This window comes from Mus pahari, chromosome 19 (genome assembly GCF_900095145.1).
Source record: "Mus pahari chromosome 19, PAHARI_EIJ_v1.1, whole genome shotgun sequence".
Lineage (NCBI taxonomy): Eukaryota > Metazoa > Chordata > Mammalia > Rodentia > Muridae > Mus > Mus pahari.
Genome location: NC_034608.1, coordinates 64,477,048 through 64,502,288, shown reverse-complemented (window position 1 = coordinate 64,502,288; position 25,241 = coordinate 64,477,048). Strand labels below are relative to the sequence as shown.

The 25,241-nt window shown below is 42.9% G+C and overlaps 1 protein-coding gene across 12 annotated transcripts in view; it reads left to right on the top strand.

The window, feature by feature from the left end:
• The window catches only part of Tenm3 (teneurin transmembrane protein 3), a 723,224-nt gene that overhangs the window by 587,268 nt on the left and 110,715 nt on the right, over positions 1 to 25,241 (top strand). For all 12 annotated transcript variants that reach the window (XM_029531766.1, XM_029531758.1, XM_029531759.1 and 9 more), the window contains 5 exons: positions 14,600 to 14,814; positions 19,448 to 19,658; positions 20,046 to 20,147; positions 20,324 to 20,518; positions 22,174 to 22,374. In XM_029531766.1, coding sequence (XP_029387626.1) covers positions 14,600 to 14,814; positions 19,448 to 19,658; positions 20,046 to 20,147; positions 20,324 to 20,518; positions 22,174 to 22,374 — 924 coding nt within the window. The remainder of the gene's footprint in view (positions 1 to 14,599; positions 14,815 to 19,447; positions 19,659 to 20,045; positions 20,148 to 20,323; positions 20,519 to 22,173; positions 22,375 to 25,241) is intronic.

Here is a 25,241-nt window from a genome sequence, read left to right as displayed (position 1 = left end):
AAGGAAAGGAAAGGAAAGGAAAGGAAAGGAAAGGAAAGGAAAGGAAAGGAAAGGAAAGGAAAGGAAAGGAAAAGAGAGACCTGTATGGCAAATTTGCAATGTCCATGACCCATCACCCACCACCACCTTTGATCTGTGAACCATCCAGACAAGCAGATCTCATAATCTCTTTGACCGCAACTTCAGAGAGCACCTTTAAATCTGACACAAACTTCACTAGGAGAACTAACTATGCTAAGCACAGTGAAGACATTACGTCCCAGTTTTGACATGCAATACTCTTCATTTCTGTGGTCTCCTCGCTTGTATCTCGCAACTCCCGGTCAGGAGACAGTCGCTGTGCTAACGGCTCCATCACCTTCCTGCTTGGCCTGAGTCCTGACCGAAGCCCCTTAGAGATGGTGACATCCGAAAGGAGAATCTGTGTGGCACTGTTGTCTGTTGCTCACAATTCCTAACGTTTTTTTTTTCCTTGGCTGAAAACAGTAGGGATGATTTAGCAGAAGTGTGGGTTCTCTCGCAAAACTAATAGGAATGGACAAAGAGGATACGCAGACAAGATGAGAGTTTGGATCTCAAAAGGCTTCCTTCTAGAAACGAAAATTACTCCCCAGACCAACAGACTCATTTAGCTTAATGTACTGGAAGGAGTTACACGGGACTAAACTCAGATGTGAGCTCCTTCACGTGCTTACTTTATAACCCGTTAGTTAACCTTCCGAGCCTTGATTCTTCACATGTAAAGAGGGACTAATAACACTTCCTTCTTGGCTTGCCAACCTCAGCAGCCTGGACCCCCACACTATATCTTCCTGGCGGTGTTTCTAGCCTCTGCATTTCCCAACAGTGATTTCAAATCGCCCGATTCGGCCCCAGCCCCTACCTTTCAATGTATTAAACAGAAAAATGGAAACCTGCAGAGGGTATGCGTGCTCTTGGTTTCCTATAAGCAAGATCTCTATTCATACATACATCAGTTGCATTTTTCATCATTGAAACCAAATATAGAATAGAGGCAACTTAAAGAAAGGAGGAGGATTGTGACACGGTGTGACAGGACAGTCGTCATGGTGGCCAAGGTGTGGTGTGAAGAGCCGGAGGCAGCTGATCACATCGCATCTGTTGGAAGCAGACAGAAATGAGCACTTGGCTCGCTCACTTTCTCCTTTTTTATTCAACCCAGGACCTTACCCCGAGGTCTGGCATCCCCCATATTTAATGGAATTTGTCCCACTTCAGCTAACCTACTCTAGAAACTCAACTGCAGACCCTCCCAGAGATCTGCCTCCGAGGTGATTCTAGACCCTGGTAGTTTGAGAGTCAATGGAAACCACCAGACTGACTGCCTGTTTGTGAATCTCTCCTCCCACCATTCTCCCAACATCCAATGACGTTTGTTCTTTAACATTCTTGGTTCTACTCCGTTTCTCTAAAATCTCTCCACTGTGGTGCTGGAGAGGTGGCGCAGATGTTCAGAGTCTATATTTCTCTTTCAGAAGTCCCAAGTTCCATTCCTAGCACCCATAACAGGCTGCTCACAACCGGTTGTAATTCTAGCTCTGGGGGGATGAGATGCCTCTGGCCTCTGAGAGCAACACATATGCACACACAGACACACACACACATATGTGTAATTTGAAAGTAATGACAAAAACGAATCTCTTTTTTCTTAATTCTCCCCACTATGCTGATATAGTCCAGCCTAGAAACATTCTGTTGTCTCTTATACTTCAAGAAAAATAACCCCTTGACTTCTTCCTTCTCCTTCATCTCTAGCCTACAATTCTCTTCTTTCCTTAAAGGCAGTTTCCAGGACATATTGTGTAGACTTCCCTTGCGTATGTGTGTATGACAGGCACTGTTCCTTTCACATGGCTGTCCTCTGTCGCCACCACACCCATCACAACTCAAGATTTGCAGGTCATCCAGCTGCCACCAATTGCCCCAGTGAATATCCGCTCCTTTTTTCATCTTTGAGCTCTCTCCTCATTTTTCCAAATCTTACTTGAACTATTCACTGCCACGGCCTGTATAGCATCACAATGACCAGGTCTTTGCTCGATTCTCTGTAGCCACATCTGTTTATTTATCTAGAGTATTCCCTTTCACCCGGGCACTAAACAGGAGAATTTCTCAGGACCCTGGTCTGTCGTAATGTAATTACCCTTGATCTTGTCTGTTCTTGTCTTTAGCTAACTTCTGTGTAACGTTGACTCCGTCAGTAAGTACAACCTACGCTGTGTGCCTTAGCTCCAGACATCAGCTATATAAAACCGATCGGTATTTCTCCGAAATGTTCTTCTCAGCCTCGCAAATTCCAAGTGTCAAAAACTGAGCGCATCAACTGCTTCTTTGGCTTTCTGGTGCTGCATAGGAAACCACCCCAAAGTTCACCAGTTTAGAGGAGGCATTTTTCATCCCTTGCGATTCTGTCAGTTGCCTGGGCTGTTCCTTTATTTTTTTGGCTAGGACTTTTCGCACAATTGCCTCCAGATGTCCGAGGCTGCCTGAAGGCTCCATCAAGCTGGAAGTCCAAGGCGGCTCACTCAGCTGGCTAGCCACTGATGGTAGATGTTTACGGACGCTCAGCTATGCCGTGGCCGTGGAAGGAACATCTGAACATAGCCCTCCCGTGTGGTTTAGCTTTCTCAGAATGTAGTAGTTCTAAGGAAGACTATCCCAAGAGGACTCATTCCCACTGACCCACACAGAAGCTCGGGGCTTCTTCAGACTCAGCATCAGGTATTCTCCCACACACGAGGGAGTCAAGGGCTCTGACAAAGTGGCAGGAGCTAGCCCAGGATGTATGAGACCCTGGTTCAATCCTCACCACCACAAAAGAGTTTCCACCGACATCATCCTGACTTCACAGTGAGGGGAGTTAAGTGTCCCTTTGTTCTTTAAGGGAATTCTGGACTTTGTTTTAAACTTAAATTTTTTCATTAGATCAGCAAGAATTATGCTCCCCCACACACACATCCCACACCCTGCACCCTTTCTCTTATGTTAAGAAACTTAGATTTTTTTTTTTTTTAAAAATGTGGTCTCTTTTTCTTAACAGTGCTGTTTTTAATATATCTTAATTAAACTATAATTACATTGTTTTCTCCCCTCCCCTTTTCTCCCTCTGATACCTCCCCCTTAGCCCCTCCCATGTCCCTCCCCTCCAACTCCTCCTATGTCCCTCCCCTCCAATCCCTCCCATGTCCCTCCCCTCCAATCCCTCCCATGTCCCTCCCCTCCAACCCCTCCCATGTCCCTTCCCTCCAACCCCTCTCATGTTTCCCCCTGCTCTCTCTCAAAGTGATGGCCTCTTTTTCTTTATTATTGTTACTTATATGTATATGTACATTGCATGTATGTATGTAAATCCATTTGTTGTTTGTGTTTATGATTTCAGGACTGGCCACTGTGTATGAGATAAGCAGTTAGAGGTCTCTTTTCTGGAAGAAGCTAATTCTTCCCCTCTTTCTACAATTAAGAGTTGCCCCGAGTCCTTTGCCTAGGGGTACGACCCCTCAACATTTCTGCTCTTTCATGTTACTCTGGCTGTTAATATTGCCATTGTTCCTTGGTGTTTATGGAGCTATTTTCAGAAGGCATGGACTCCTGGTGGTCCCCTGGCACTTACACCCCCTCTTCTGAGATGTCTCCTGAGAATTAGGTACAGAGGTTGTATTCCAGGTGTACCTGTGAGCTGGGCTCCACCACAGTGCAATTGCATTGTGTATAATTGCTGTTTTATTGATATGAAACAATACATATACTATATACCTATATATGTAAGTAGTAGATGAAGTGACTCCATATGGACTGACAGTGCTCCCCAAAACAGCCATAGACTATCTAACAAACCCCTAGTATCAAGAGTTGAGTTTTTTGATCAGTGTGATCCAAGTGATCCCTGAAAAAAATACTGGCTATTGCTAATACCCTTGGCTGTCTTTAAGGGTTTGAAGGTAATTCCCTGTTACTGAAGTCACGGAATGCTTAGGACAAAGGTCTCTGGTTATTTGTGCTGTAGCTAACCTAAAAGGCTCCATCTGCTGCATCCAGTTTCCATTCTACCAGAATGAACTATGCAAGCTGCCAAAGGAGGGAAGCAGTGGTGCTGTCCAGCTGTGATGCCTGTGAACCACAGCACTGACCAGCATGGCCAGATGTCCTAAAGCTGCAACGGTAGCTCTCAAACCACGGCACCGACCAGCAGTTGTCTTAACTGGACTTACAGCCCATTCAAATGAGGGAAACCATGCCCGCTAAAAGAAAGCTAGCCAGCTAGAAGCTACTCCTGCCGTGTCGCTAGGTCTGCATAATTACTCACCTGCACTGTAAGTCCTATACTGTCCCTCGTCAAGGGAGCTTCTCTTTCCAGCAAATGGAGACATTCCAGAAAGCTTACCTTCTTGATTATGTACACAGGGTGTCTTAGTCAGGGTTTCTATTCCTGCCCAAAACATCATGAACAAGAAGCAAGTTGGGGAGGAAAGGGTTTATTCAGCTTATACTTCCACGTTGTTGTTCATCACCAAAGGAAGTCAGGACTGGAACTCAAGCAGGTCAGGGAGCAGGAGCTGATGCAGAGGCCATGGAGGGATGTTCCTTACTGGCTTGCTTCCCCTGACTTGCTCAGCTTCCTTTCTTACAGAACCCAGGACTACAGCAGCCACCTGTTTATGGTGTCTCTACTTTTGCTCAGTTCTTCAGACACAGAAGGGTAGGGGCGGGTCACAGCAAGTCATGTGACCCCCTTCACCTAGGTTCTAGCCACATGTCTTTAGATGACTTAAAAGTTCCTCTGCAGTCTGACCACTAGCCATACTCTTACTGCAGAGGTGACACAGCGGAGAAGTGAAGTCTGTGCTTTCTGCAGCCAAGCCCACCCAGCTTCCTGTGTAACGTTTGATGATTAATATCTGTATGACGTGGGACAGTTTCTCTAGTTTTATTATGTCTACATTTCCTTATCAACGAGAAGTCATTCGTGAAATTTTTCTGATTAAAATAGTTTCGAGTAGTACTATAAACGATGTGTAATGTCACACACTACATTGTTGAAAAATATAAACGTGTTTACTATTACTGTGCCTTCTTTGCTAAAGCATAAGGCAGAAATTATTATTCTCCTGCTAGTCTCGCAAGCTATTAGCATAGTCATGGGCCTAGCATAGCTCTTTATCCTAGTGACCGGCCAAACTACCCTACAAGTTGTATATGTTGAATGAATAGATGAACATAGTATGTAAAAGTATTTAAAGAGCCGGGACAGTATTTTATCCAAAGTATATGCAATGCAAATATCAGTGAGGTGAAGTAATTGAGATGTGTTCTGTCACTTGCTGGCCTTTAAGCAAATTGCCTTGTTTGACTCCTCGTTTCTTCATGGAGTTTACTTTAGTTTAGTAGGTTTAGTTTACTTCTGATAATGGTGTAGGAAATTAATCTGTGACCCGTGTCACTAATCATTGATTTACACTATTTTCTTTAATCCAATTATGTATTTGTAATTTACAGCAAAAATTTTTTAAATCATAGTTCCTGAAATTAGTATCAATCTCATTTTCTTAAACTGGAAAGTAGAAATTTCTTAGTTATTTATATTTTTGGTTACTTAGAGGATTGGATTTATGAAAAGAATCTTATTCTTATTTTTCCTTTGAATGCGTAGTGCTTGTTTATTTTAGATTTTATTTTTTGAGCATATATTCTGTGTTATGTAGTAATCAAGGCACTGAGGTAAATAGCAGTTTGGGGGAGAGAGGAGACACCTAGGACTGCCACAGACACTTGTTCCCAAAGCCCCCTGGATTGTTAGGCAAGACAGAAACCAAGCAAAGGATCACGCTGAATTAGAAAGTCGTGATATGGAAAAGTGGTGACCCGCAGCGGGACTCCACTTTTTATCAGAATCTGTGTCAGAGTCAATGAGATGAACACTGCAATTTTGTACAAGCAAATCTAAGATAATCCAGGTCTAAGTAAAAAACCATAAACACTGGTCAATGTGTGAATTACCCTCCATCATATCTGACATAGACACGGTTGGGGTGGAAGATCAATGTCTACTTATAGGACTTGTCATTGGAATTCCTGCTCTCTCCTCTGGCTCCTTTGAGTCCATCCCGTCTCTCCACTTTGAGGGTGGGTCTTTCCTATAGGAATCCTCTCTGAAAACATCCTCAACAGATGTGCCAGGAGTGTCCCTCACAGGAGAATCTAACCCCGAGCAGGTTGGCAATGAGACATCACCACAGTCGTAACCATGGCTAGTGGCTCCTCCAATAAAAAAACGAGCAAGCAGACACAAACCTCTCCTCTTGTTTGAGGTGGAATCAGAAGCTGGTGTGTGTAAATACGCATGTGTGTGGTTCTCCTGTCTAAACTACAGATGCACTTCAAATATATGTGAGTGTCTGTTGTGCATAGCAATTTCCTCCTGTATGAGAAAGCTTCAGAGAACTGGAGTTTACAGCAGTCTCTTGACTGCCTGTGCATTGACCAGTTGAGACTAACAGGGCTACAGTAGCATTGAGCTTTATTCAATAGAGTTTATAGTATCAGTGTTGTTGTAATGTATAATATTCCTGGATTACAAGCTGTATTGATTTTCTTCATTATAGTAGTGCAAAGCAGCTCTCTTTTATTCTATATGGATGGTAATGTGATACTGTGTATCCATGTGTTAAGTCATGGCATGGGGTCCTGTATAAATAGGCATGCTGTCTCAGAGACCTTCAAAGTCTAGACATGAATGGACCTCACGTTACGACATGGAATTGACATGTGGGCTATTGACTGCAGATAGATGCCCACCTCTCGTCCTATCGTTTTAATTATTAGTGCCTCTGTGAGACCTAGAATGGATATTATTTGTCCTCATGACTTGAAGTTAGACTTTGACATTTGAATTTTTCTTTCAACCTTTTTTTTTTTACTTTGATAACTATATAGTCAAAGTTTTCTCACATCCTTTATAGAAGGTAGATTTGTGATATGTGTGAGGAAATGTTTACTATTTTGTAACTTCAAATGATTTCTCAATATCATAAAATAATATTCTGAGTTTGAGGCCAGCCTGGTCTACAAAGTGAGTTCCAGGACAGCCAGGGCTATACAGAGAAACCCTGTCTCGAAAACAAACAAACAAAAAGAGTGGCCACTTAGATGGCTGTTTTTGCCTAAGCTGCTCCTTTGAATATCAGGGTGAGCTTCAGGTTCATAAAGGGCCATAAAATCTGCCTGCCTCTGCCTCCTGAGTGCTGGGATTAAAGGTGTGCGCCACTACGCCCAGCTCTAAGTGGCCACTCTTATGGAAGAATATCAGCTCCACATTACCGACTTGTACCAAGAGGATTGGGCTGTATGTTCTTGTTAGAAAAGCCAAATCTTAAGGTTTTAATTAAAAAGTAAATAAATAGCAAAATAACCTGACGGCAATAGAAGGGAACAGGTACTTAAATATGAGACTTCCGTTTCAAGGAAGAATCCAGAAAGATAAAAGACCTTCGAATTGTATTGTACTTATAACACCTTTAAAAAAAGACTATACACATTTCACTTACATTTAATTTCCAGAGATCGTGTGATGTTCTGTTTTACACATTTTTCTCAATATGAGTTTGTAGTTAAAGTTATTACTTGAACACATTTACCTACCTATATGACCTAGCTATTTTATAAATATGCTAACTGTTTGGACGATTAACATAAAAGGGAATTGTTTTTGGAAGTAACAGAGTTAAATGACAGGACTGTTTGAGTAGCTTCCATATTCATATGCGAACCGTGAAGAATAAAGCAAGATTCTGACTTGATTTTATTACTCAGTTTCTTTCTTCTAGAAATACAAACACCTGATCTTGCTCCAAAATCAAGGGATGAGAATGGGCCGTAGGGAGACTCATAGTGTGAAGCTGGTTCTTTTGGAGTTGTTGTTGTTGTTGTTGTTGTTGTTGTTGTTGTTGTTGTTGTTGTTGGATGGCAGCAATCACATTATATTCTTACCGGAACTTCCATCACCTTTGACTTAGTCTCACTGAAAGCAATCGGGCTGCACCCTTCTTGCTTACACAGTTTTTGGAATCAGTTCTTTTCTAACACTGCATACCACCCCAGCAAAGGCTTTACCGGAGCTCAGCAAAGCAATCTTAATTGCATCTTGGGTTTTTTGCCGGACCACATCTGCGTCATCCGGTCTACTTGCAGTGCAGTGAGAAAGCGAACTATTGTTCACTTGAATTCACCTTTGCTATTGTAATGGTTCTGAACGCTTTCATCTCATTATATGCTTTAAACATATCCATTTCATTAGCTCATTTAATTCATAGGGAATATCTACTCTGTAATTTAACTGACAGAGCCAGTACTCATTAAAATCAAATTTACTCTATCAGAGGAAAAAAAAAAAACTGATGTGTTTCCCAGTTCAAATAGTTAAATCTGGATTTTGTCATAGCCTCTTCGTTCTGAGTTCCAACTCTGTGTGGAGATAGACCTTTACCACAAGTTTGACAACTGGACAAGTGAAAACATTGCTTGTGTGTTATATTTATTGCCTTTTCTGTATGTCTGTCTGAAGCCAAAAGGCATTCTTGGACAGTGACTGAGAATTAGTGCCCTCCCTTGTTGGTATATTTAATGCCAAAAAGCGCCAGTAGCCCTTAACCCTCCATTTGGAATCTCACTTTGCCCTCGACAGAGGAACCTAGAAGAGAGAGAGCCAGCAAGACTTCCCTTGGGTTTATTGTGTCTTGAGCGAAGATGAAACAAAATACTTGAAGTTTGCCTTGGTTCAACATCAGGAAGCTTTATACGGTAATATAACAGTGTGCAAGGTGTTAGGGATGGAAGACATCCTGCTGTAGGAAATTAGACACAAGAAGGTTGTTGAAGTTCTAGAAGTCAGTCCTCTAACAGCAACCCCTTCCCTTGCCGATTAGTCTGGATGCCGTTCCCATGGCAGTGCCATAAACACAGAAGTAAGTGTTGTGACTGTCAAGGTGTGACAATTCCTCCCTCCCCAAGCAGTTGTGCAAAGGATACAGTGGAGTCCTCTACTCACTGCTACTCATAGTCAGTTCTCTGTCTTTGAGGAGCGCGAAGCTGATCTCGGCAGAGGTCACGCCCCAGGACTGCTCCCTCCCCACCCCCAATTCCTATGACAGTCACAAACCCAGGGTTGTCTATCTATCATCTGTCCAGTCATCCATACATTAGGGTACCCATGCACCATCCCTTGGTTTGTCTCATTCGCCAGCCCGACTTGCAGGACTCAGGAGAACACATTTACTAGCCTGTTGCAAAGACCGTCCCAGGACACAATGGAGGGATTTGTAGGCCAAGGGAAGGGAACAGACATAGTCACCTCTGAGAGTCTCTGGATGCTCAGCTGTCCTGAAACTCTCTGAACCCCTTCACTTTGGGCTATTATGGAGGTCTCTTAACATGGTCACGACCAATTAAACCAAGGCCATGGGTGATTAACTCAACTCTGGTGGTTATAAGTTGGGACTGAAAAATGACCTCTAACCCTGAGTTAGCTTAGCCCCATCCTTGAAGCCACCTATGGACTTCACTCAACCCCAAGTGAACTCAGGAGCATACAAAGACCCTGTCACTTCAGAGATTCTAGGGGTCTTTAGACTTATATTCCAAGAAATTAGGGCAAATACCAAAAAGCATTTCATAGTCGCCCGGGGTCATAACTGTCATTACTGGAAGATGCCAGGTCGAAAAGACTTCAATGAGAGCACCTGGCTTCAAAGATTCTATATCATTTTGACATGACTGGCCGATCTCATTTTGGATACCGAAACTTCATCACATCTGCTACTGCTCCGTGAAACACGTTTGGTCAACCTTGGGAGGTTTTGTTTGTTTGTTTGTTTGGTTTTATTTCATTTCCAGTTCTGTTTTTAAAGAAGATAACCCTCTGCCTGAAACAAGGCATCCGTTACAGGAACTGTAGGCCTAATTGAGTCAGTTGGTACGCTAACTGGGGTGACAGTGGCCTCTCGTTATTTCAGTGAAAAGAATTTAGCCCCTTTAAAGTCAAGAAATAGAGAAAGCAAAAAGGCAGAAATACCTACCTATTAAGCTACTGAGAGACTGTGACGCCTTAAGCCCTAGAAGTCAGAATGCAAAAATTGCAGTCCTCAAAGCCAGTGTCCTTGGGCATAGATGAAGTAGTAGGGGACACAATTTGTGAACTAATGCCAGTTTCTACTTGCCAGCTCCCAGAGCACGGGTGAACTCATAAAATTGCTAACATTTCCTTCCGTCAGCATCAGATGGGGACTAGCACCACAAAGTAGAACAGCCCGCTTAAGCATCAAACACAACAGAAGAGGTCATTGTACGTAGCCATCAAGTATGATAGCAGGGTTAGGGATGTATTACCTGGACATATGAGTCCTAGTGTGATCCATGGCCATGGCTAGTAGGGTGTGTACATAGCAGAGTTTAGCCATGGCCATGTTTAGTAGGGTGTGTACATAGCAGTTTAGCGGTGGGGGCGGCAGGGGAGGCAGCTGCTGTCTTCAGGGTCATAGATTTGCCTCATCCCAGGCTGATGCTGTGGGCCTGCTACCCCAGCCACTCTGGAAGCTGAGGCCAGAGGATACCCAGAACCTGCCTGCCTAGGCTGCACAGAATTGCCCTGGGCAACTTACATAAAAAGTCTTAAAAGTAACAGAAAATGAGACCTGGGTTATATACCTCAGTGGTGGGGCACTGAAGGGCCCACTAGGTCCAAGGTTCATTCCCCAGCATATATGCATGCATGCATATATACATACATGCATATATACTTTATATGGAAGTCAATCACAATGTAAACTTATTAGTGACTTATGACAGATCACAGCCAAGAATGATATATGGCTTCTTCTCAGAAATGGTCCTTTACTTATAAAACATACGATTCAAAACAAAAATAGATAGATCACACCTTTAACCCCAGCACTCAGGACACAGAGGCAGGGAGATCTCTGTGAGTTCCAGAGCAACTCGAGATACACAATGAGATTTTTTTCACCAAGAAGAAATTGATAGGGTACAACTTTATACCCTCTACTTGTCAGCTCTGTGCGTTCTCTGGTATGCTTGAATGAGTTAGAGCATCTTACGTGAAATAGGTGGATCAATTTAAATGATAATTGAAAACAGTGTTTTTGGTTAGGTAGAAATCATGATTTCTAGGGATGACATGAAGGACGTGGTTTGGAAACCCAATGCGTGATGTGATGGCTTCATTTACCTTGGGCACATGCCATGCCCCTGAGCCTTAGCTTTTTGTCTCAAAATATCAACCTCACGGGTTGGTTGGAAGTTCAATACCGTCAAAGCCACCTGTCCTACGTGTTCAGAGAGAGACTAACCCCACTGTCCCCCAGTGCCTGCACTCTACACCAGTGCTAATTCACTATGCAAACAAAGGGTGCTGGGCAGAAGCCCCTTACCAGAGAAATGCTGTCAGGTGTCTGAAAGTGTCATTGATTAAAGCAGAGCATCTGTCGAAATAAGAAACAAAAATGCTTCCAGAGCAGAGACAATCCCTCCCTTATTTTGTTTAACCATGTATTCTAATTTTGCTTTCTTGGCTGTGTAGTGTTATAACATGACATCACATGAATGGGGCGTGGCTTAACATCTAAGTGTTCATGTATGAGAAGTCGAAGCTGGTATCTCCTTATCGTAATTTTATTATACCGGACTGGTTTGAGAAAAACAGACCCTTCAGGCTTGAGGGTATTAGTTGTGATGATTAGGGACACTGAGAAGTGACTATATGGAAATATGAATAATGGTGTTTTATTAATCGTTCTTGTATCACCCTCTGCATCAGATCTGGGCTGTTATGGCCACTTCCCCATCCCCCTCCCCCATCTCCAGGCTTCCTGTACTCTGCTCCTCCAACAGTGACCTCACTTCACCTTTAGCCTGCTCAAACCTTTAGCTGGTCTCCATTTAGCTATGACTGTCCTTGGCAGCTGATGGCGAGTGTATCACTGTAGGATCCAGTAGTCCAGGTAAAAACTAACCCTGACATTCACTAGAGATAGCCTCTCCCTCCAACCTCAGATTTACCCATCTAAGTGAATCTGGTGTGAATCGCTCCAGCCACCGGTCGGCCGGTGTCTACCATACTCATCTCTGACTATGGGGAATTCTTCCTAGTGATCTTGGATTCTGTTTCTCTGATACAGAGCAATGGGGAGAAGGGAAGGGGAAGATTGTGATCAGGGGAGGGAGGGAGCGGGGGGGGGGGAGAAACAGAAGAACATCTCCGCCTTGCAGTACCGTTTATATAATTACATCATTGTGTAATTCTTCAAGCCTTTGAGTTTTTAGAACTGTCCTAGAAATAGCATGCCTAGTAGTAAATATATGTATCCTCAAGAAAAGTATAATAACGCTTGTTGATCGAATGAAACCGGAAAGTATTTACAAATCAGAATCCCCAGCTGGAAAGATAAAAAGGGCGTGTTCTCTACTATAGATGTAGATACTGACTTTCCCATCCAACCTTACTTCCGACTCATCTCCCAGGGACAGAGAATGCATTCCTTCATACGAGGGCCGCGGAGCTGAGCATTAGTCTAGACCTCATGGTAATTCAGTGGTCATGTGGCCGTCCCCATATTCCAGAAGGTCCGTCAGCCTCTGACTTGGCCATGATTCAAACCCAGGTGGTTAAATTCCAGGGCTTCTCTTCCACGTGCATCTGAACACGTTTCCCACTCCGTATCATTTTTTTTTTTAAATCGGGATATTCATGCTGCCTCAGGTAACTTGTAGTATTGGTCATGGTTCTCTAAACCAATAGAATGAACGTATATTAAAAGGTCATATGGGCCAAGTCACACAATCGCTGTCTTCAACACTGGAGGGGCTGAGAACCCGGCAGCTGCTCAGCGCATGAATGTGGCTACCTCAGCTGTTCCAGTCTCTCACTGGAGAGCCACTGGTCTTCAGTCTACATTAGAAGCCCAAAGAAGCTGGGTTCTGACATTAGGGAAGGAATATGACACCAGCAGTGGCGGTGGCAGCAGTAGCAACAGAGCAGATGAACTTGCTGATAGGAGAGCAAGCAAACAGGCCAAAGAAAAGCTTTTTAAAGAAAAAAAAAAAAAAACAGAGTGCCACAAGGAAGACACCATGCACATTTAGAGTGGGTCCCCCACTTTGGATACCTAGTCAGGAAAATTCTTCACAGGTGTGCCTCATAGCCTACCTTTTATCTGACTGCAGAGCTGCTCAAGTTGGCAACCAAAACCAGCCTTAGCCCTTAATCTACCTATCCTTCAATGTCCAGTAGGATGGCCTTCCCCTGACCCAGTCATATGGAGCTTTAGGTTGTCACCTTGGTCGTCCTTTTGCACAGATTGTCTCCCTGGCCAGGCGATCAGATCAGTTTGGTAAGCTGTGTAAACCGTGTAGTAATTGATTCCTAAGCTACCGCTCTTTGGTTCGTATTCTTTATTATGATGTCAGTGCCCCGTCCCTAGCAGACGCTTAATAAAATGAAAGCGATATTAAATTAACAGCACTTCACAGATAGAAGCCTCTCTCCTCTCTTTAGGATAAGATATAATTCTTGGATTTGAGATTAAATCTTAAAATTTTTTGAATTAACAAGTTCTCTGGGGGCCTGTTTCCAGTTTAATGAAAGAAAAAAAAAAAGAGGAAAAAGATTGGTTAAGTCAACTTAGTTATCAAGTTAAAAGGGCTGGGTTTGATGGAGGATAATTTGCCTTCTGTCTCTTCAGCGTCGGCGAACCCTCTCTTTCGTTTTCCCTTGCAATAAATTGTAACAACCCCTCCTGTTTCGGGGAGAGTAGCTAAGAAAGGAGCAGGAGCGAAGGGGAACACCACACCCCAAAAAACACACTTAGGTCTGTTGTCTAGAACCAAGTCATGGTGCTGGGAGAAGACGGGATTCGGGAGTAGCAGGTTTGCTTTCCCTAAGGCTGAGGTCTTAGGGGAGGGGCGGGTCAAGACACCGGAAGCCCCGCCTCCTGTCCTGTTTCTTGAAGCCCAACTCCAGTACTTCTTTTGGTGACAAGTGGTTTTCCTCCCCATCCCATCCCCTCCCCGTGTATGACTGGAAGAGGACTGTACAAGTCGGTAGCATTGATTGATTGATTGATTGATTAAAGATTGGCTTGGAAATCTCTAGGATCCGTTCTGCCTTAATTCACCCTCATCAGTATCACGGTATGGTTAGAGGAGCCGCTACTCATCAGACTGTGTCCCTCCCAGGAAATAACAAGGCATACAGTGTATAAGGCATTTATGTTTCAAACACGTGAGAAACGCGGTCGGTGTGGAAGCAGCTTCAGTGATCAGCGTACTTTGGGGGAAGTCGGAGGATTTTTGACTTCCATGCCTTAAAAAAATGTTAGGTGGGAATTATTGTAACAACGCTTCACAGAAAAAAAAAAAAAAAAAAGTTCTTAAACGGAAGACAATCGAGGGAATATCTGTCTCTCGTAAGCGGAAGAAGAATTCCTGAACAATGAGGGAAAATGAGTCTCTGAAAAGAAGCCCTGTTATTTTAATGTTTTTTTTCCTTCATCGCCGGGTCTCTCACATTCAGGAAAATTAGGTGGATTTACACATGAAAATAACACCATAGATTCCGGAGAACTTGATATTGGCCGGAGAGCAATTCAAGAGGTTCCCCCCGGGATCTTCTGGAGATCGCAGCTCTTTATTGATCAGCCACAGTTTCTTAAGTTCAACATCTCTCTTCAGAAGGATGCATTGATCGGAGTGTACGGCCGGAAGGGCTTACCGCCTTCCCATACGCAGGTGAGCGGCTGCTGCCATCAATAAAACACAGGCTCCTGCTTTTCGTTTCCAAATGTTACTCTATCTCTGAAAGGCTGTTGGGTGAAGCCATGGCACCTAAATGGATATTTTGCAATAGGAGTTTGCATGTGTCATCACCAGTAGGAATAAGGGCTTGGCTTGAGTTGCTAATGATTGGTTGGAATGGCTAAAAAATGTCAGAAGAACTTAGGGTAGAGCCTGAGCTGGTTATCTAGCAAGAACAACCTCCAAGATTCTGTAGTGATTTCAGATGGTTTTATTTTACCTTCTATACCCAAGAAGCGTGTGTAAGGTCATCTTAAATCTATTGATTTGGTTAAAGCAGTTCTTGAGACTTATGTCAGATTTATTTTTAGTGAGGAAAATATGGAAATACAAGTGTAGCAAGCATGATAGATAGCCACAGTTCCTCTTTGAAAACAAGGAAGAGTGACGTGAATAGACATTATGCCTACAGACAACCAAACATGCTGGCATCAGTGTGTTCCTCAGACTACCGGATCCGTAGCATTAAAAGGCCATTCTTTGTATGAAAACACTCACCTTGGAAAAACCACAGCTGAGATGTCCACACAGGAGCCAGGACCTAGCTTGTTTAAAGATATATAGCTGACTTTTGCAATAGACGCATAACACACAAAATTAGGAAAATCGAAGGCACAGTCGGTGTTTTATTATTTTTTTTTTTGCAACTGCACCATGATTTAGTACAGTCCCCATGACATCTGTCCTTCTTTTCCACCACAGTATGTATGTGTGTGTGTGTATATATATATATATATATATATATATATGTGTATAGGGTATGCTTTTTCTTAAGCCTTGGTTATTAGAGTTCCTTCCTCTGATTTATTCAAGATCAGCAGAGCAAACAGCTGGTTCCGAGTTCAGTATTGAAACATGAAATAAGCTATAAAGCAGCCCAAATTGAACATTTCTCTGTTCCTGGGGAGCATTAAATAAATCAACCTGAAATAATTAAAATCGGCCAGCCCCTCAGAATAGTCACTTGAGTTTGAAAGTCAAAGTCTTCGTGACCCTTTATAGAGCTGCCCATTTGATGGTTGCCAAGGAACCAATTGACTGTCTTCTCCCAGGTGGCCGATTTATTCTCCTGGACAGTTGGAAGCAGAAGGAAGCAATTCTTTGCTCTAGAGCTCCTGGGCTATGGCAAGTTAGTGCTTTTGCCTGAAGGCTGTTACAGAAAGGAGGCTGAAACCTGAGTTATAAACACCTACCACTTTTTGATTTTTATGCCTTATACTGTATGTGACCTCGTACAAGTAACTTAATTCACCCACAACTCCGTGTCTGTGGGTAAAATGAGAGAGTTGAATAGGAAGACTTCTAAAACATTGTATTTCTCTGTGTTCTGTGATACATAGCAGGACTGTGCCACCATCAGACACTCGGAGGAAGGCTGAGCAGGCTGTTCTACTCTTACCATCCTAACGCTTGAGAGGCCGGGAAGCAAAAGCTTTGGTAGTTAAAGGCCATGGGGGTACATAGCAAGTCGAACAGCAGTTAATCGAAGGATGTAGTCAAGGGGTCTCTGACTCAGCAACCATCAACTTAATAACAGAAATGGAATTAAACAGATGATTCGATTGCCTTGTCTTTTCAGAAGTAAACTACCAAAATACCAGGAAAAGTCTATTTTTGTTTTTTACATGGCTGACTAAATAGTAAACCACTGGAAAAGGAACATAGCATTTGTGTGTCACACACAGACACACACACATGTACACACAAACACACACCACGTATTAGGTAATTGCCTAAAAATAAGATAATATTATAAAGAAATTTCCCTTAAAGCAACGTTTCTCAGCTTGTGGATCCTGACTCCTTGGAGGTTTGCATATCAGACATCCTGCATATGAGATATTTACATTATGATCCATAACAGTAGCAAAATTAACAGCTGGGAAGTAGTAGCAACAAAAATAATTTTATGGTTGGGGGTCACCACAACCTGAGGAACTGTATTAAAGGGTTACAGTGTTAGGAAGGTTGAGGACCACTTCCTTAAAGGGAGCTGAACTAGTTCTAATTTAGTGAAATTCTCATAATATATAGATGCCATCATGATGGCTACCCAAGAGCTTGAGATTGAAGAGTTAGTCCAAGGGATTTTATACTGAATATAGGGAAAGTCCTTAAGACTCCTACTCATCAAAATCACTCCATATACAGTTCCAGATTATAAGTGGAGCAAAGGCCAGACTAACCCTTATATGATCATGTTATGCCCAAAGGACAAGCCATCTAATGTGGTTATTTGGGGTGGAGATGATTATCGTTTAAAAGAAGGTAATTTTTTTCTTCAGGCGTTTTGAATAGCTCTCCTGAAGTCATCTCTGAAAATATTGTGACAAAAGCCTAGAGCTGGGGTTTAAAACCATCAGATACTTCTTAGCACCACCATGGTCCCCTCCACGCTAGTGCCCTGTCGGTGTCCCATGCGTGGTACAAATGTCTACCACTCTGCTGGCAGCGGCAATTGACTGTAGACTGGAGAGACTAGTTAAAACTCCAGATTTCTGCCTTTTTACTTTCTCAGTTCCTGTATATATAATGTTGGAAAATCATCTGTATTGGACCACAGAAGGAACAGTTTTCCTTCTTGTTTTGCCCTGATAATATAAATATTTAAATCCAATGAGTAAATGGTGAGAACTTATTTGAGGTGGAGACATCCTTCAGAATTAAGCTTGCTTCTCCTCTGCTCCAGAGGAGATGGAATTCCCATGAAGTTTTCATAAATAGCCAGAGATGTCATTATTTAAGTCCTTGTAAGGAAATTGAAAAATTTTGAGGGTTAATAAAGTTAGCATATGTTTTGCATATGTTTTGCATATTACAGCCCAAAGAAGAAAATGCTTTTATTTAAATCAAGGTTTTAGTAAGTTACAAACTGAATCACATATCAGGTCCTCTTATTGCGACCATAGATGGTCTGCACAGTGGCAATCTATTTAAATATAATTCCCATAAATTCAAATGACTAATTTGATTTTTATTTGATTTGATTAAGAAAGTCATATAATAATGTTTTCCTCATACAACTGTTCCATTAAAAGAATTAATCATATCATAAAGTACTAATGATGCACAAATATACTATATATATAGTACTACAATTATGATGTTTGTGCATGGCCTACATTTACATATACTTGTGAGATTTTTACATTAAATATGTCCCAGGATTAAACTGAAACTGGATAAAAGGGTCTCTGTACTTAATCTTAATAAAGAACATCTTAATAAAGATCCTAATAACTAGTAAGTTTATTGAAGCCAATATTGGAGAATCTATTCAGTGTCTTCCAAATTCACTGGCATTTGTTTACAAAACTTTACCTGTTGTTGTCAATCCTATTCCATAATTTAAATCCTCCAGCTCAACTTTTTTTTTTATTGGATATTTTCTTTATTTACATTTCAAATGTTATTCCCTTTCCTGATCCTCCCCCCAGCCTCCTATTCTGTCCTACCTCCCCTGCTTCTATGAGGGTGTTCCTCCACCCACCCACCCACTCCCACCTCCCTGCCCTCAGTTCCCCTACACTGGGGCATGTCTGGAGCCTTCATAGAACCAAGGACCTCTCCTCCCACTGATGGCTGACAAGGCCGTCCTCTGCTACATATGCAGCTGGAGCCATGTGTACTCCAGCTCAACTTTCTTAAGGACCAATGTTTATAATTAATTGTAGTTAAAACACAAAGCAAGAGCCGGGCGTGGTGGCGCACACCTTTGATCCCAGCATTTGGGAGGCAGAGGCAGGCAGATTTCTGAGTTTGAGGCCAGCCTGGTCTACAAAGTGAGTTCCAGGATAGCCAGGGCCATACAGAGAAACCCTGTCTGGAAAAAACTAAAACAAAACAAAAAACGCAAAGCAGCTTCAAGGATGACTGCCGCCATCACCCTAACTCCGCCTGTGGTTGTTACTCCATCCCACCAAACCCCTCTGCTAGTCAGTTCATTGACTTTAATCAGGGATAAGGTTCACCTAACTATATTTATGTAAAACCCCATGAAAGCATGAATGGTTACATTAAGGTCCTGGGAGAGAAGTGTAGTCCTGTGGTGGAGAAGACCCCAGCTACACCACTTCCTGGGTAGGAGGTACCCCTGAACCTCCGAAGGAGATCCCAAGAGTAACTCTGAGTGCCTTGCCCAAAGAGCTGCTTCCAGGAATAAGAATAATTCTGAGACCTATAGACAGCAGTAATTGCCATGCAGAAGCACCACGTGGGAGGAGTTCTTAAACCATTCATGGTCTGAATAAAATCCCATAAATTCCAGTTATATCCCCACACTGTCTTAATTCACCAAACTCATCGGTCAGGAGAATGGAATAAATTTGGAAGACTCAACTCCCTGAAAAGGAAGGAAATTATCCTTTCAGTTTGAACACAAGGAGATCCAACAGGTAGTCTTCATCCTTATTTAAAAATCCATGCAGAGAAGGCTTCTGTCACTTGGACCTGTCCATCAAGAACTGCTTTCCAATACTGTGTTTATCTGCCAAAGAGGATAGCTTGGCGTAGCAATGCATGCGTTGTTTCCGGCTACTAACACTGTTTCCCGTGTCCCCGTCCCCAGTACGACTTCGTGGAGCTCCTGGATGGCAGCAGGTTAATTGCGAGAGAGCAGCGGAACCTGGTGGAGTCCGAAAGAGCCGGGCGGCAGGCGCGATCTGTCAGCCTGCACGAAGCTGGCTTCATCCAGTACTTGGATTCTGGAATCTGGCATCTGGCTTTTTATAACGACGGGAAAAACCCAGAGCAAGTTTCCTTTAACACGATCGTTATAGGTAGGGGCCTTCTCCGAAGCATCCTTTTCCATCTACAGCCTAATCTCTGTGTCGAATAGGAACTAAATCATCCTTACCAAGCATGAGGGATGTCTAGGGTGAATCGCTCGGTGGTCACTATACAGCAAGCTTTAAAGCTCTGTAAGAAATACTACAGATTACTGTGGGGAGGGAAAGCACCTCAAGAGAAGGTTTTTTAAAAAACCCGCATCAGAAGCATCACTGCTTTTACGTCAGTATGCAGATTATCTTATATAGACAAATCCATTTGGGGGTTATGGAGTTAGCTGCCCATAATGACTTCAACACCTAACTAAAATGAACAGAGTGACCGCTTCCGAGCGAGGCGGGCGTCTCACAAATGCTCCCTCTGTCTCTCTTCCTCAGAGTCTGTGGTGGAATGCCCCCGAAATTGCCATGGAAATGGAGAGTGTGTTTCTGGAACTTGCCATTGTTTCCCGGGGTTTCTAGGTCCGGATTGTTCAAGAGGTATGCCACTTAGATTCCCTTCCTAAGCGAGTGAGCCAGTAGGAACACATCCGACTGAGGAAGCATAGCAACGTGGGGAAGAAAAGGGGTGGGAAAGGCGCGGAGCTGCTTGGGTCGGTCGGGAGGCTCAGTGGAGAGCGTGGCTGCTGATCCTTCTGTCCTGTGTCATTTCACAGCAGCCTGTCCGGTGCTCTGTAGTGGCAACGGGCAGTACTCCAAGGGCCGCTGCCTGTGCTTCAGCGGCTGGAAGGGCACCGAGTGTGACGTGCCGACGACCCAGTGCATTGACCCGCAGTGCGGGGGTCGTGGGATTTGCATCATGGGCTCTTGCGCTTGTAACTCGGGATACAAAGGAGAAAACTGCGAGGAAGGTAAACATGTCAATATTTACCAAACCCTTCTTGTTAGCTCCATAAAGAAAGAGATTAAATCTGTAATCTTCCGCTAGGCAAAGGAATCTCTCTCACACACGCACATGCTTCTTTATGAAAAAGCAATTTTTATTTCCATATTTATGAACACATTGTTCCATTAACATTTTAACTAATAAAAAGAACAAATACCAAAGAGCCCTTTTCCTCTGTTTCTGTAGCATGAATAATCCTTTTTTAAAAAACTCTGAGAAAGTAAGGGAGCATTTGTGTCTTAAATCCCAACAAAGGACTGGCTTGTCGTTGTTTCTTTTTAGCTTTTTGCATTGACGCTGACTTCCTTGACATCTCTGGAAATAGGGACAGTTGAATGGAACGGAATGAATGAGAACAACATGGTAGATTTGTTCCACCACTGTATGGGAGATGAGAGTCGAGACACTGTGCTTCAAAGGGCAGTTAAACTGGTCTGGTTTGTTTTGCTTTTCTTCCAGAAAGCCCAAAAAAATAAAAGCACTATTTCCGTTCTCCAATCAAATTGATTTTATTGATCTGGACTCACAAAGTAATGCAATTAAGTCTCTGGAATTAAATTTTCAGGCCATTGACCGTACAAGTGTAAAGTTTTATTGAGTCAAATTGCTAAATTAAATCTCATCTTCTAAAGCACATTAAAGTGAATTAAGAAGGATAGAGTGTACAACTCATTTATTTCTCGAACAATCTGAGGAGCCCACGCAGCTGTCAGTGCCCAGTGGTCATGGAGCAGGTCAGCGAGCACAGGGTCTATTCTTGAAAAGGCACAACACAGAGCAATTGTCTGAGACCTTGAGAACATGTTTGTCTAATCCATGAAAATGACAAATCCTTGCAAGGGTCTCAGTTATCTAAATGGCTCTGGGTTGGTTTCCTAAAGCTTGGTTACAGGACAACTCCCTGCCCTTTGAGAGACAAGTTCTTGAGAGTGGTGGGTAGCTGTTTGATTATCTAAATAATTCGATTAAAAGTTGACTCTTGATCCTGCATGAACGAGGATATCTAGCATCTTTAATAAAAACTGTTCCCCAAAATACTCATGAAAGGATATAGGTACAGAGAAAAAATTTAGAGCTAAGATGAAAGGATGGACTATCCAGAGACTACCCCATCTGGGAATCCATCCCATCATCAGCCACCAAACCCAGATACTCTTGCACATGCCAGCAAGATTCTGCTGAAGGGACCCTGATATTGCGGCATCTTGTGAGGCTATGCCAGTGCCTGGCAAACACCAAAGTGGATGCTCACAGCCAGCTATTGGATGGAACACAGGGTCCCCAATGGAGGAGCTAGAGAAAGTACCCAAGGAGCTGAAGGGGGCTGCAACCCTGTAGGTGGAACAACAATATGAACTAACCAGTACCCCCTGAGCTTGTGTCTCTAGCTGCATATGTAGCAGAAGATGGCCTAATCGACCATCACTGGGAAGAGAGGCCCCTTGGTCTTGCAAACTTTATATACCCCAGCACAAGGGAAGGCCTGGGCCAAGTAGTAGGAGTGGGTGGGTAGGGGAGCAGGGGCTAGGGGGGTATAGGGAACTTTGGGGATAGCATTTGTAATGTAAATAAAGAAAATAATAAAAATAAAAATAAAAACTTCCCATCTCTTGATGCTAGCGGACTGTCTAGACCCTGGATGTTCTAATCACGGGGTGTGTATCCATGGGGAATGTCACTGCAATCCAGGATGGGGTGGCAGCAACTGTGAGATACTGAAGACTATGTGTGCAGACCAGTGCTCAGGCCATGGAACTTACCTTCAAGAAAGCGGCTCCTGTACTTGCGACCCAAATTGGACTGGCCCCGACTGCTCAAATGGTGAGGCCAACCGATACCATACTTTCAAGTATTTACCATAATTTACTTAAGATTTGGGAAATACGACTTCTTCGAGTGCACTTGTTTAACTTAATTACGTTACCAAATGAGTGTCTAAAGACATAAATGTTTAAAGGAATGAAGTAGTTGCTGCTTATAAAAAGGAAATACGCTTAGGTCATTTATTATTAAAAATTCACTCTTCTCTATTATTGGCAAGGATTATCTTTTATGGGCAAAGCAGCCCTATCTCCCTCAGTCTCACTGGGTAGAAAAACTGATTGACATGAGCATCTATGTAGGTCTCTCTGTTGTTTAGGGTGGGTCATGGCATTGTCGAGACAGGACCTTAGGTAGCCTGGTCTGGACTCAGACTTACTACCGAAAAGAGACTGGCCCTTGTGTGCACAGACGTACTCCACCATGCCCAGACATTCAGACTCTCTAGGGCATGAGCAAGTACTCTGCAAGCTGACCTGCCAAAGGCAGGCTCTACATGATCCCACTAAAGAGTGTGTATAATGCTCTCGTTCTGTTATGCTTAAATTATGATGAAGTGGGAAATGTCGGTGATCATATTCACCAATATCTGGGCACGTGCATATACTCTGGTATTACAGAAATGGTCATTGTTCAAAATGGTATGTATGGTACTTGCTGGCTTTTTTTCCAAATCATTTGTTTGTTTGTTTGTTTGTTTTTGTAATGCTGGCTGCAACTCAGGAACTAATTCCACAATATTCCCAGTCATTAGTCACACTGTGTGAGAGGATGTCATTCACCCTAGAAGATTACAGTTTTAATTGGGAACCAAGATGAGCACAAATGAAATAATTAGACGCCAATCTAACATCATACCAAGTGTTACGTGGAATGATTTGCTAAACTCAGAGGAGTGATCCCAACTTGACGAATGACGAAGAATTTCACAGGGACGTCTATGAACACTTCTGCCTCCATTTAAACTGAGCAGTCTTTCAGAGGGACAAATAAAGGGATTTATTTTTCCCCCTGCCAGCTCTGGGTATCGAACTTGGCACCTTAAGCATACTAGGGCAACTGAGCTTCCCCCTAACTGGATTCTGCTTGTAGATTGGTCATTCAGTAGCTGTCTGTGACTGACGGTACCACTACTTTATGCTCTGGTAGTTAGGTTCAGATGCTCTGGCGGCGCAAATAGAGCCTCAGATCCAGTGTTACCGTGGAGGCTGTGGTAGTGCAGCGGACATTAGCAAACAGTAGTAGTCCCGGAAACAAGCTGAAGAAACTTTTCTGTATACTGATGTGTCTTACAAAGTTTCTTTTCAACCTGAGAGTGGATGTTTTCTCATTCTCCTCTCTCTCTCTCAGTCTCCCCACCCTCCCTTCCCCCTCCCTCAGTCTCCCTTCCCTCAGTCTCCCCCTCCCTCAGTCTCCCCTTCCCTCTTGTTCCCCTCCCTCAATCCCCTGTCCCTCAGTCCTCCTCCCTCTCATGCTCTCTCCCTTCCCTTCCACACTCCTTTTCTCTCCCCCTCCTTCCTCTCTGTCTTCTCCCCTCCCCACCCTTTCCTCCTCTATTGCCCCTTTATCATTAACACATAACTCTGAAAGAAGATAGCAATTATTGTGTGCTTACGCCTGCTTTATAGAAATGAAAGCCTAAAGCTTTGGTTAGAAATTTCATGACTGCCAAAACAAATAACGTATCTGAGTAAATAAGGAAATCATAAGATGGAGTTTGGATGGTAGCGGAGCCTGACCATCTCACTACAGAGTATTAGGAAATCCTTGCCAACCAATATTTATCAAGCATGAGTACCTGACACTAAGTCTATATTTCCTTTGTTTATCCAGTTCTCTTAAAATGCATATTTTAGCCAGACAGTGATGGCACACACCTTTAATCCCAGCACTTGGGAGGCAGAGGCAGGTGGATCACTTGATTTGGAGGCCAGCCTGGTCTACAGAATGAGCTCCAGCACAGCCAGGGCTAAACAGAGAAACCCTGTCTTGAAAAATAAAAAAAGAAAGAAAAAAGAGGGGGAGGGAAGAAAGAAATATTTTTATTATAAGAACCAAAATAAGAATTCAGTTATTTCAGGTTTTGTTTTTTTTTTTTTTTTACTTACTTAAATTTCTATTTCATGTACTTTAAAAAAAATGCATCCCACAAAAAAAAAAAAAAGTTGATTTTTATAGGAATGATTACTTGAGTAGTAAAGGGTCTTGGTCCAGGTCTGTCCTCTCTCAGAACACGGGTCTAATAATGCTTGCTGTACAGTAGCCCTAAGTGGGATGTGGTCAGTTTGCATCCCACTCTTATCCAAGCAGCAGAGGAGTGGACGAAATGCCCACTGGTTCGTTCCCTAAAATGGCTATAACTGGCACCCATCCTCATGAAATCATCTTGTCATGAATAGCAAAACAGACAAATAAATGTTAATTCAAAGATTAAATTGGCTAGCCATATCCTGTAGTATGTGTTTTTATATCATCCATACTGGTACAATTACTTTAGAGTTGAGAAGCTAAATAAAAATCCTATCTCAACTTAAAATAAAATAAAACCTAGATAAAAAGAGAAACTGGGCAGGGATCTTTGTTCTGTTCATCTTTTTATCCTCAGTTCAAAGCGGAAGAAGAACACATTAAACTAACTCCGTGTGTAGAACGAATAAGAAATGAAGCGTGTTTTTGGGAGACTAGGAGAATGGCAAGTGTAAGGATCAGCTGTGGAAGGCAGAAAACTTAGGATGAATAGCAGTGCTCTCCGAGGGCTCATGCTCACCCCGGGAATGCAACTTGCCTCGTGCCCGCCCTGTGCTGAGCGCTGCTTAGCTCTTAGTTACAGCTTATACAAACATTATTGTTTACGTACATATGTGGCC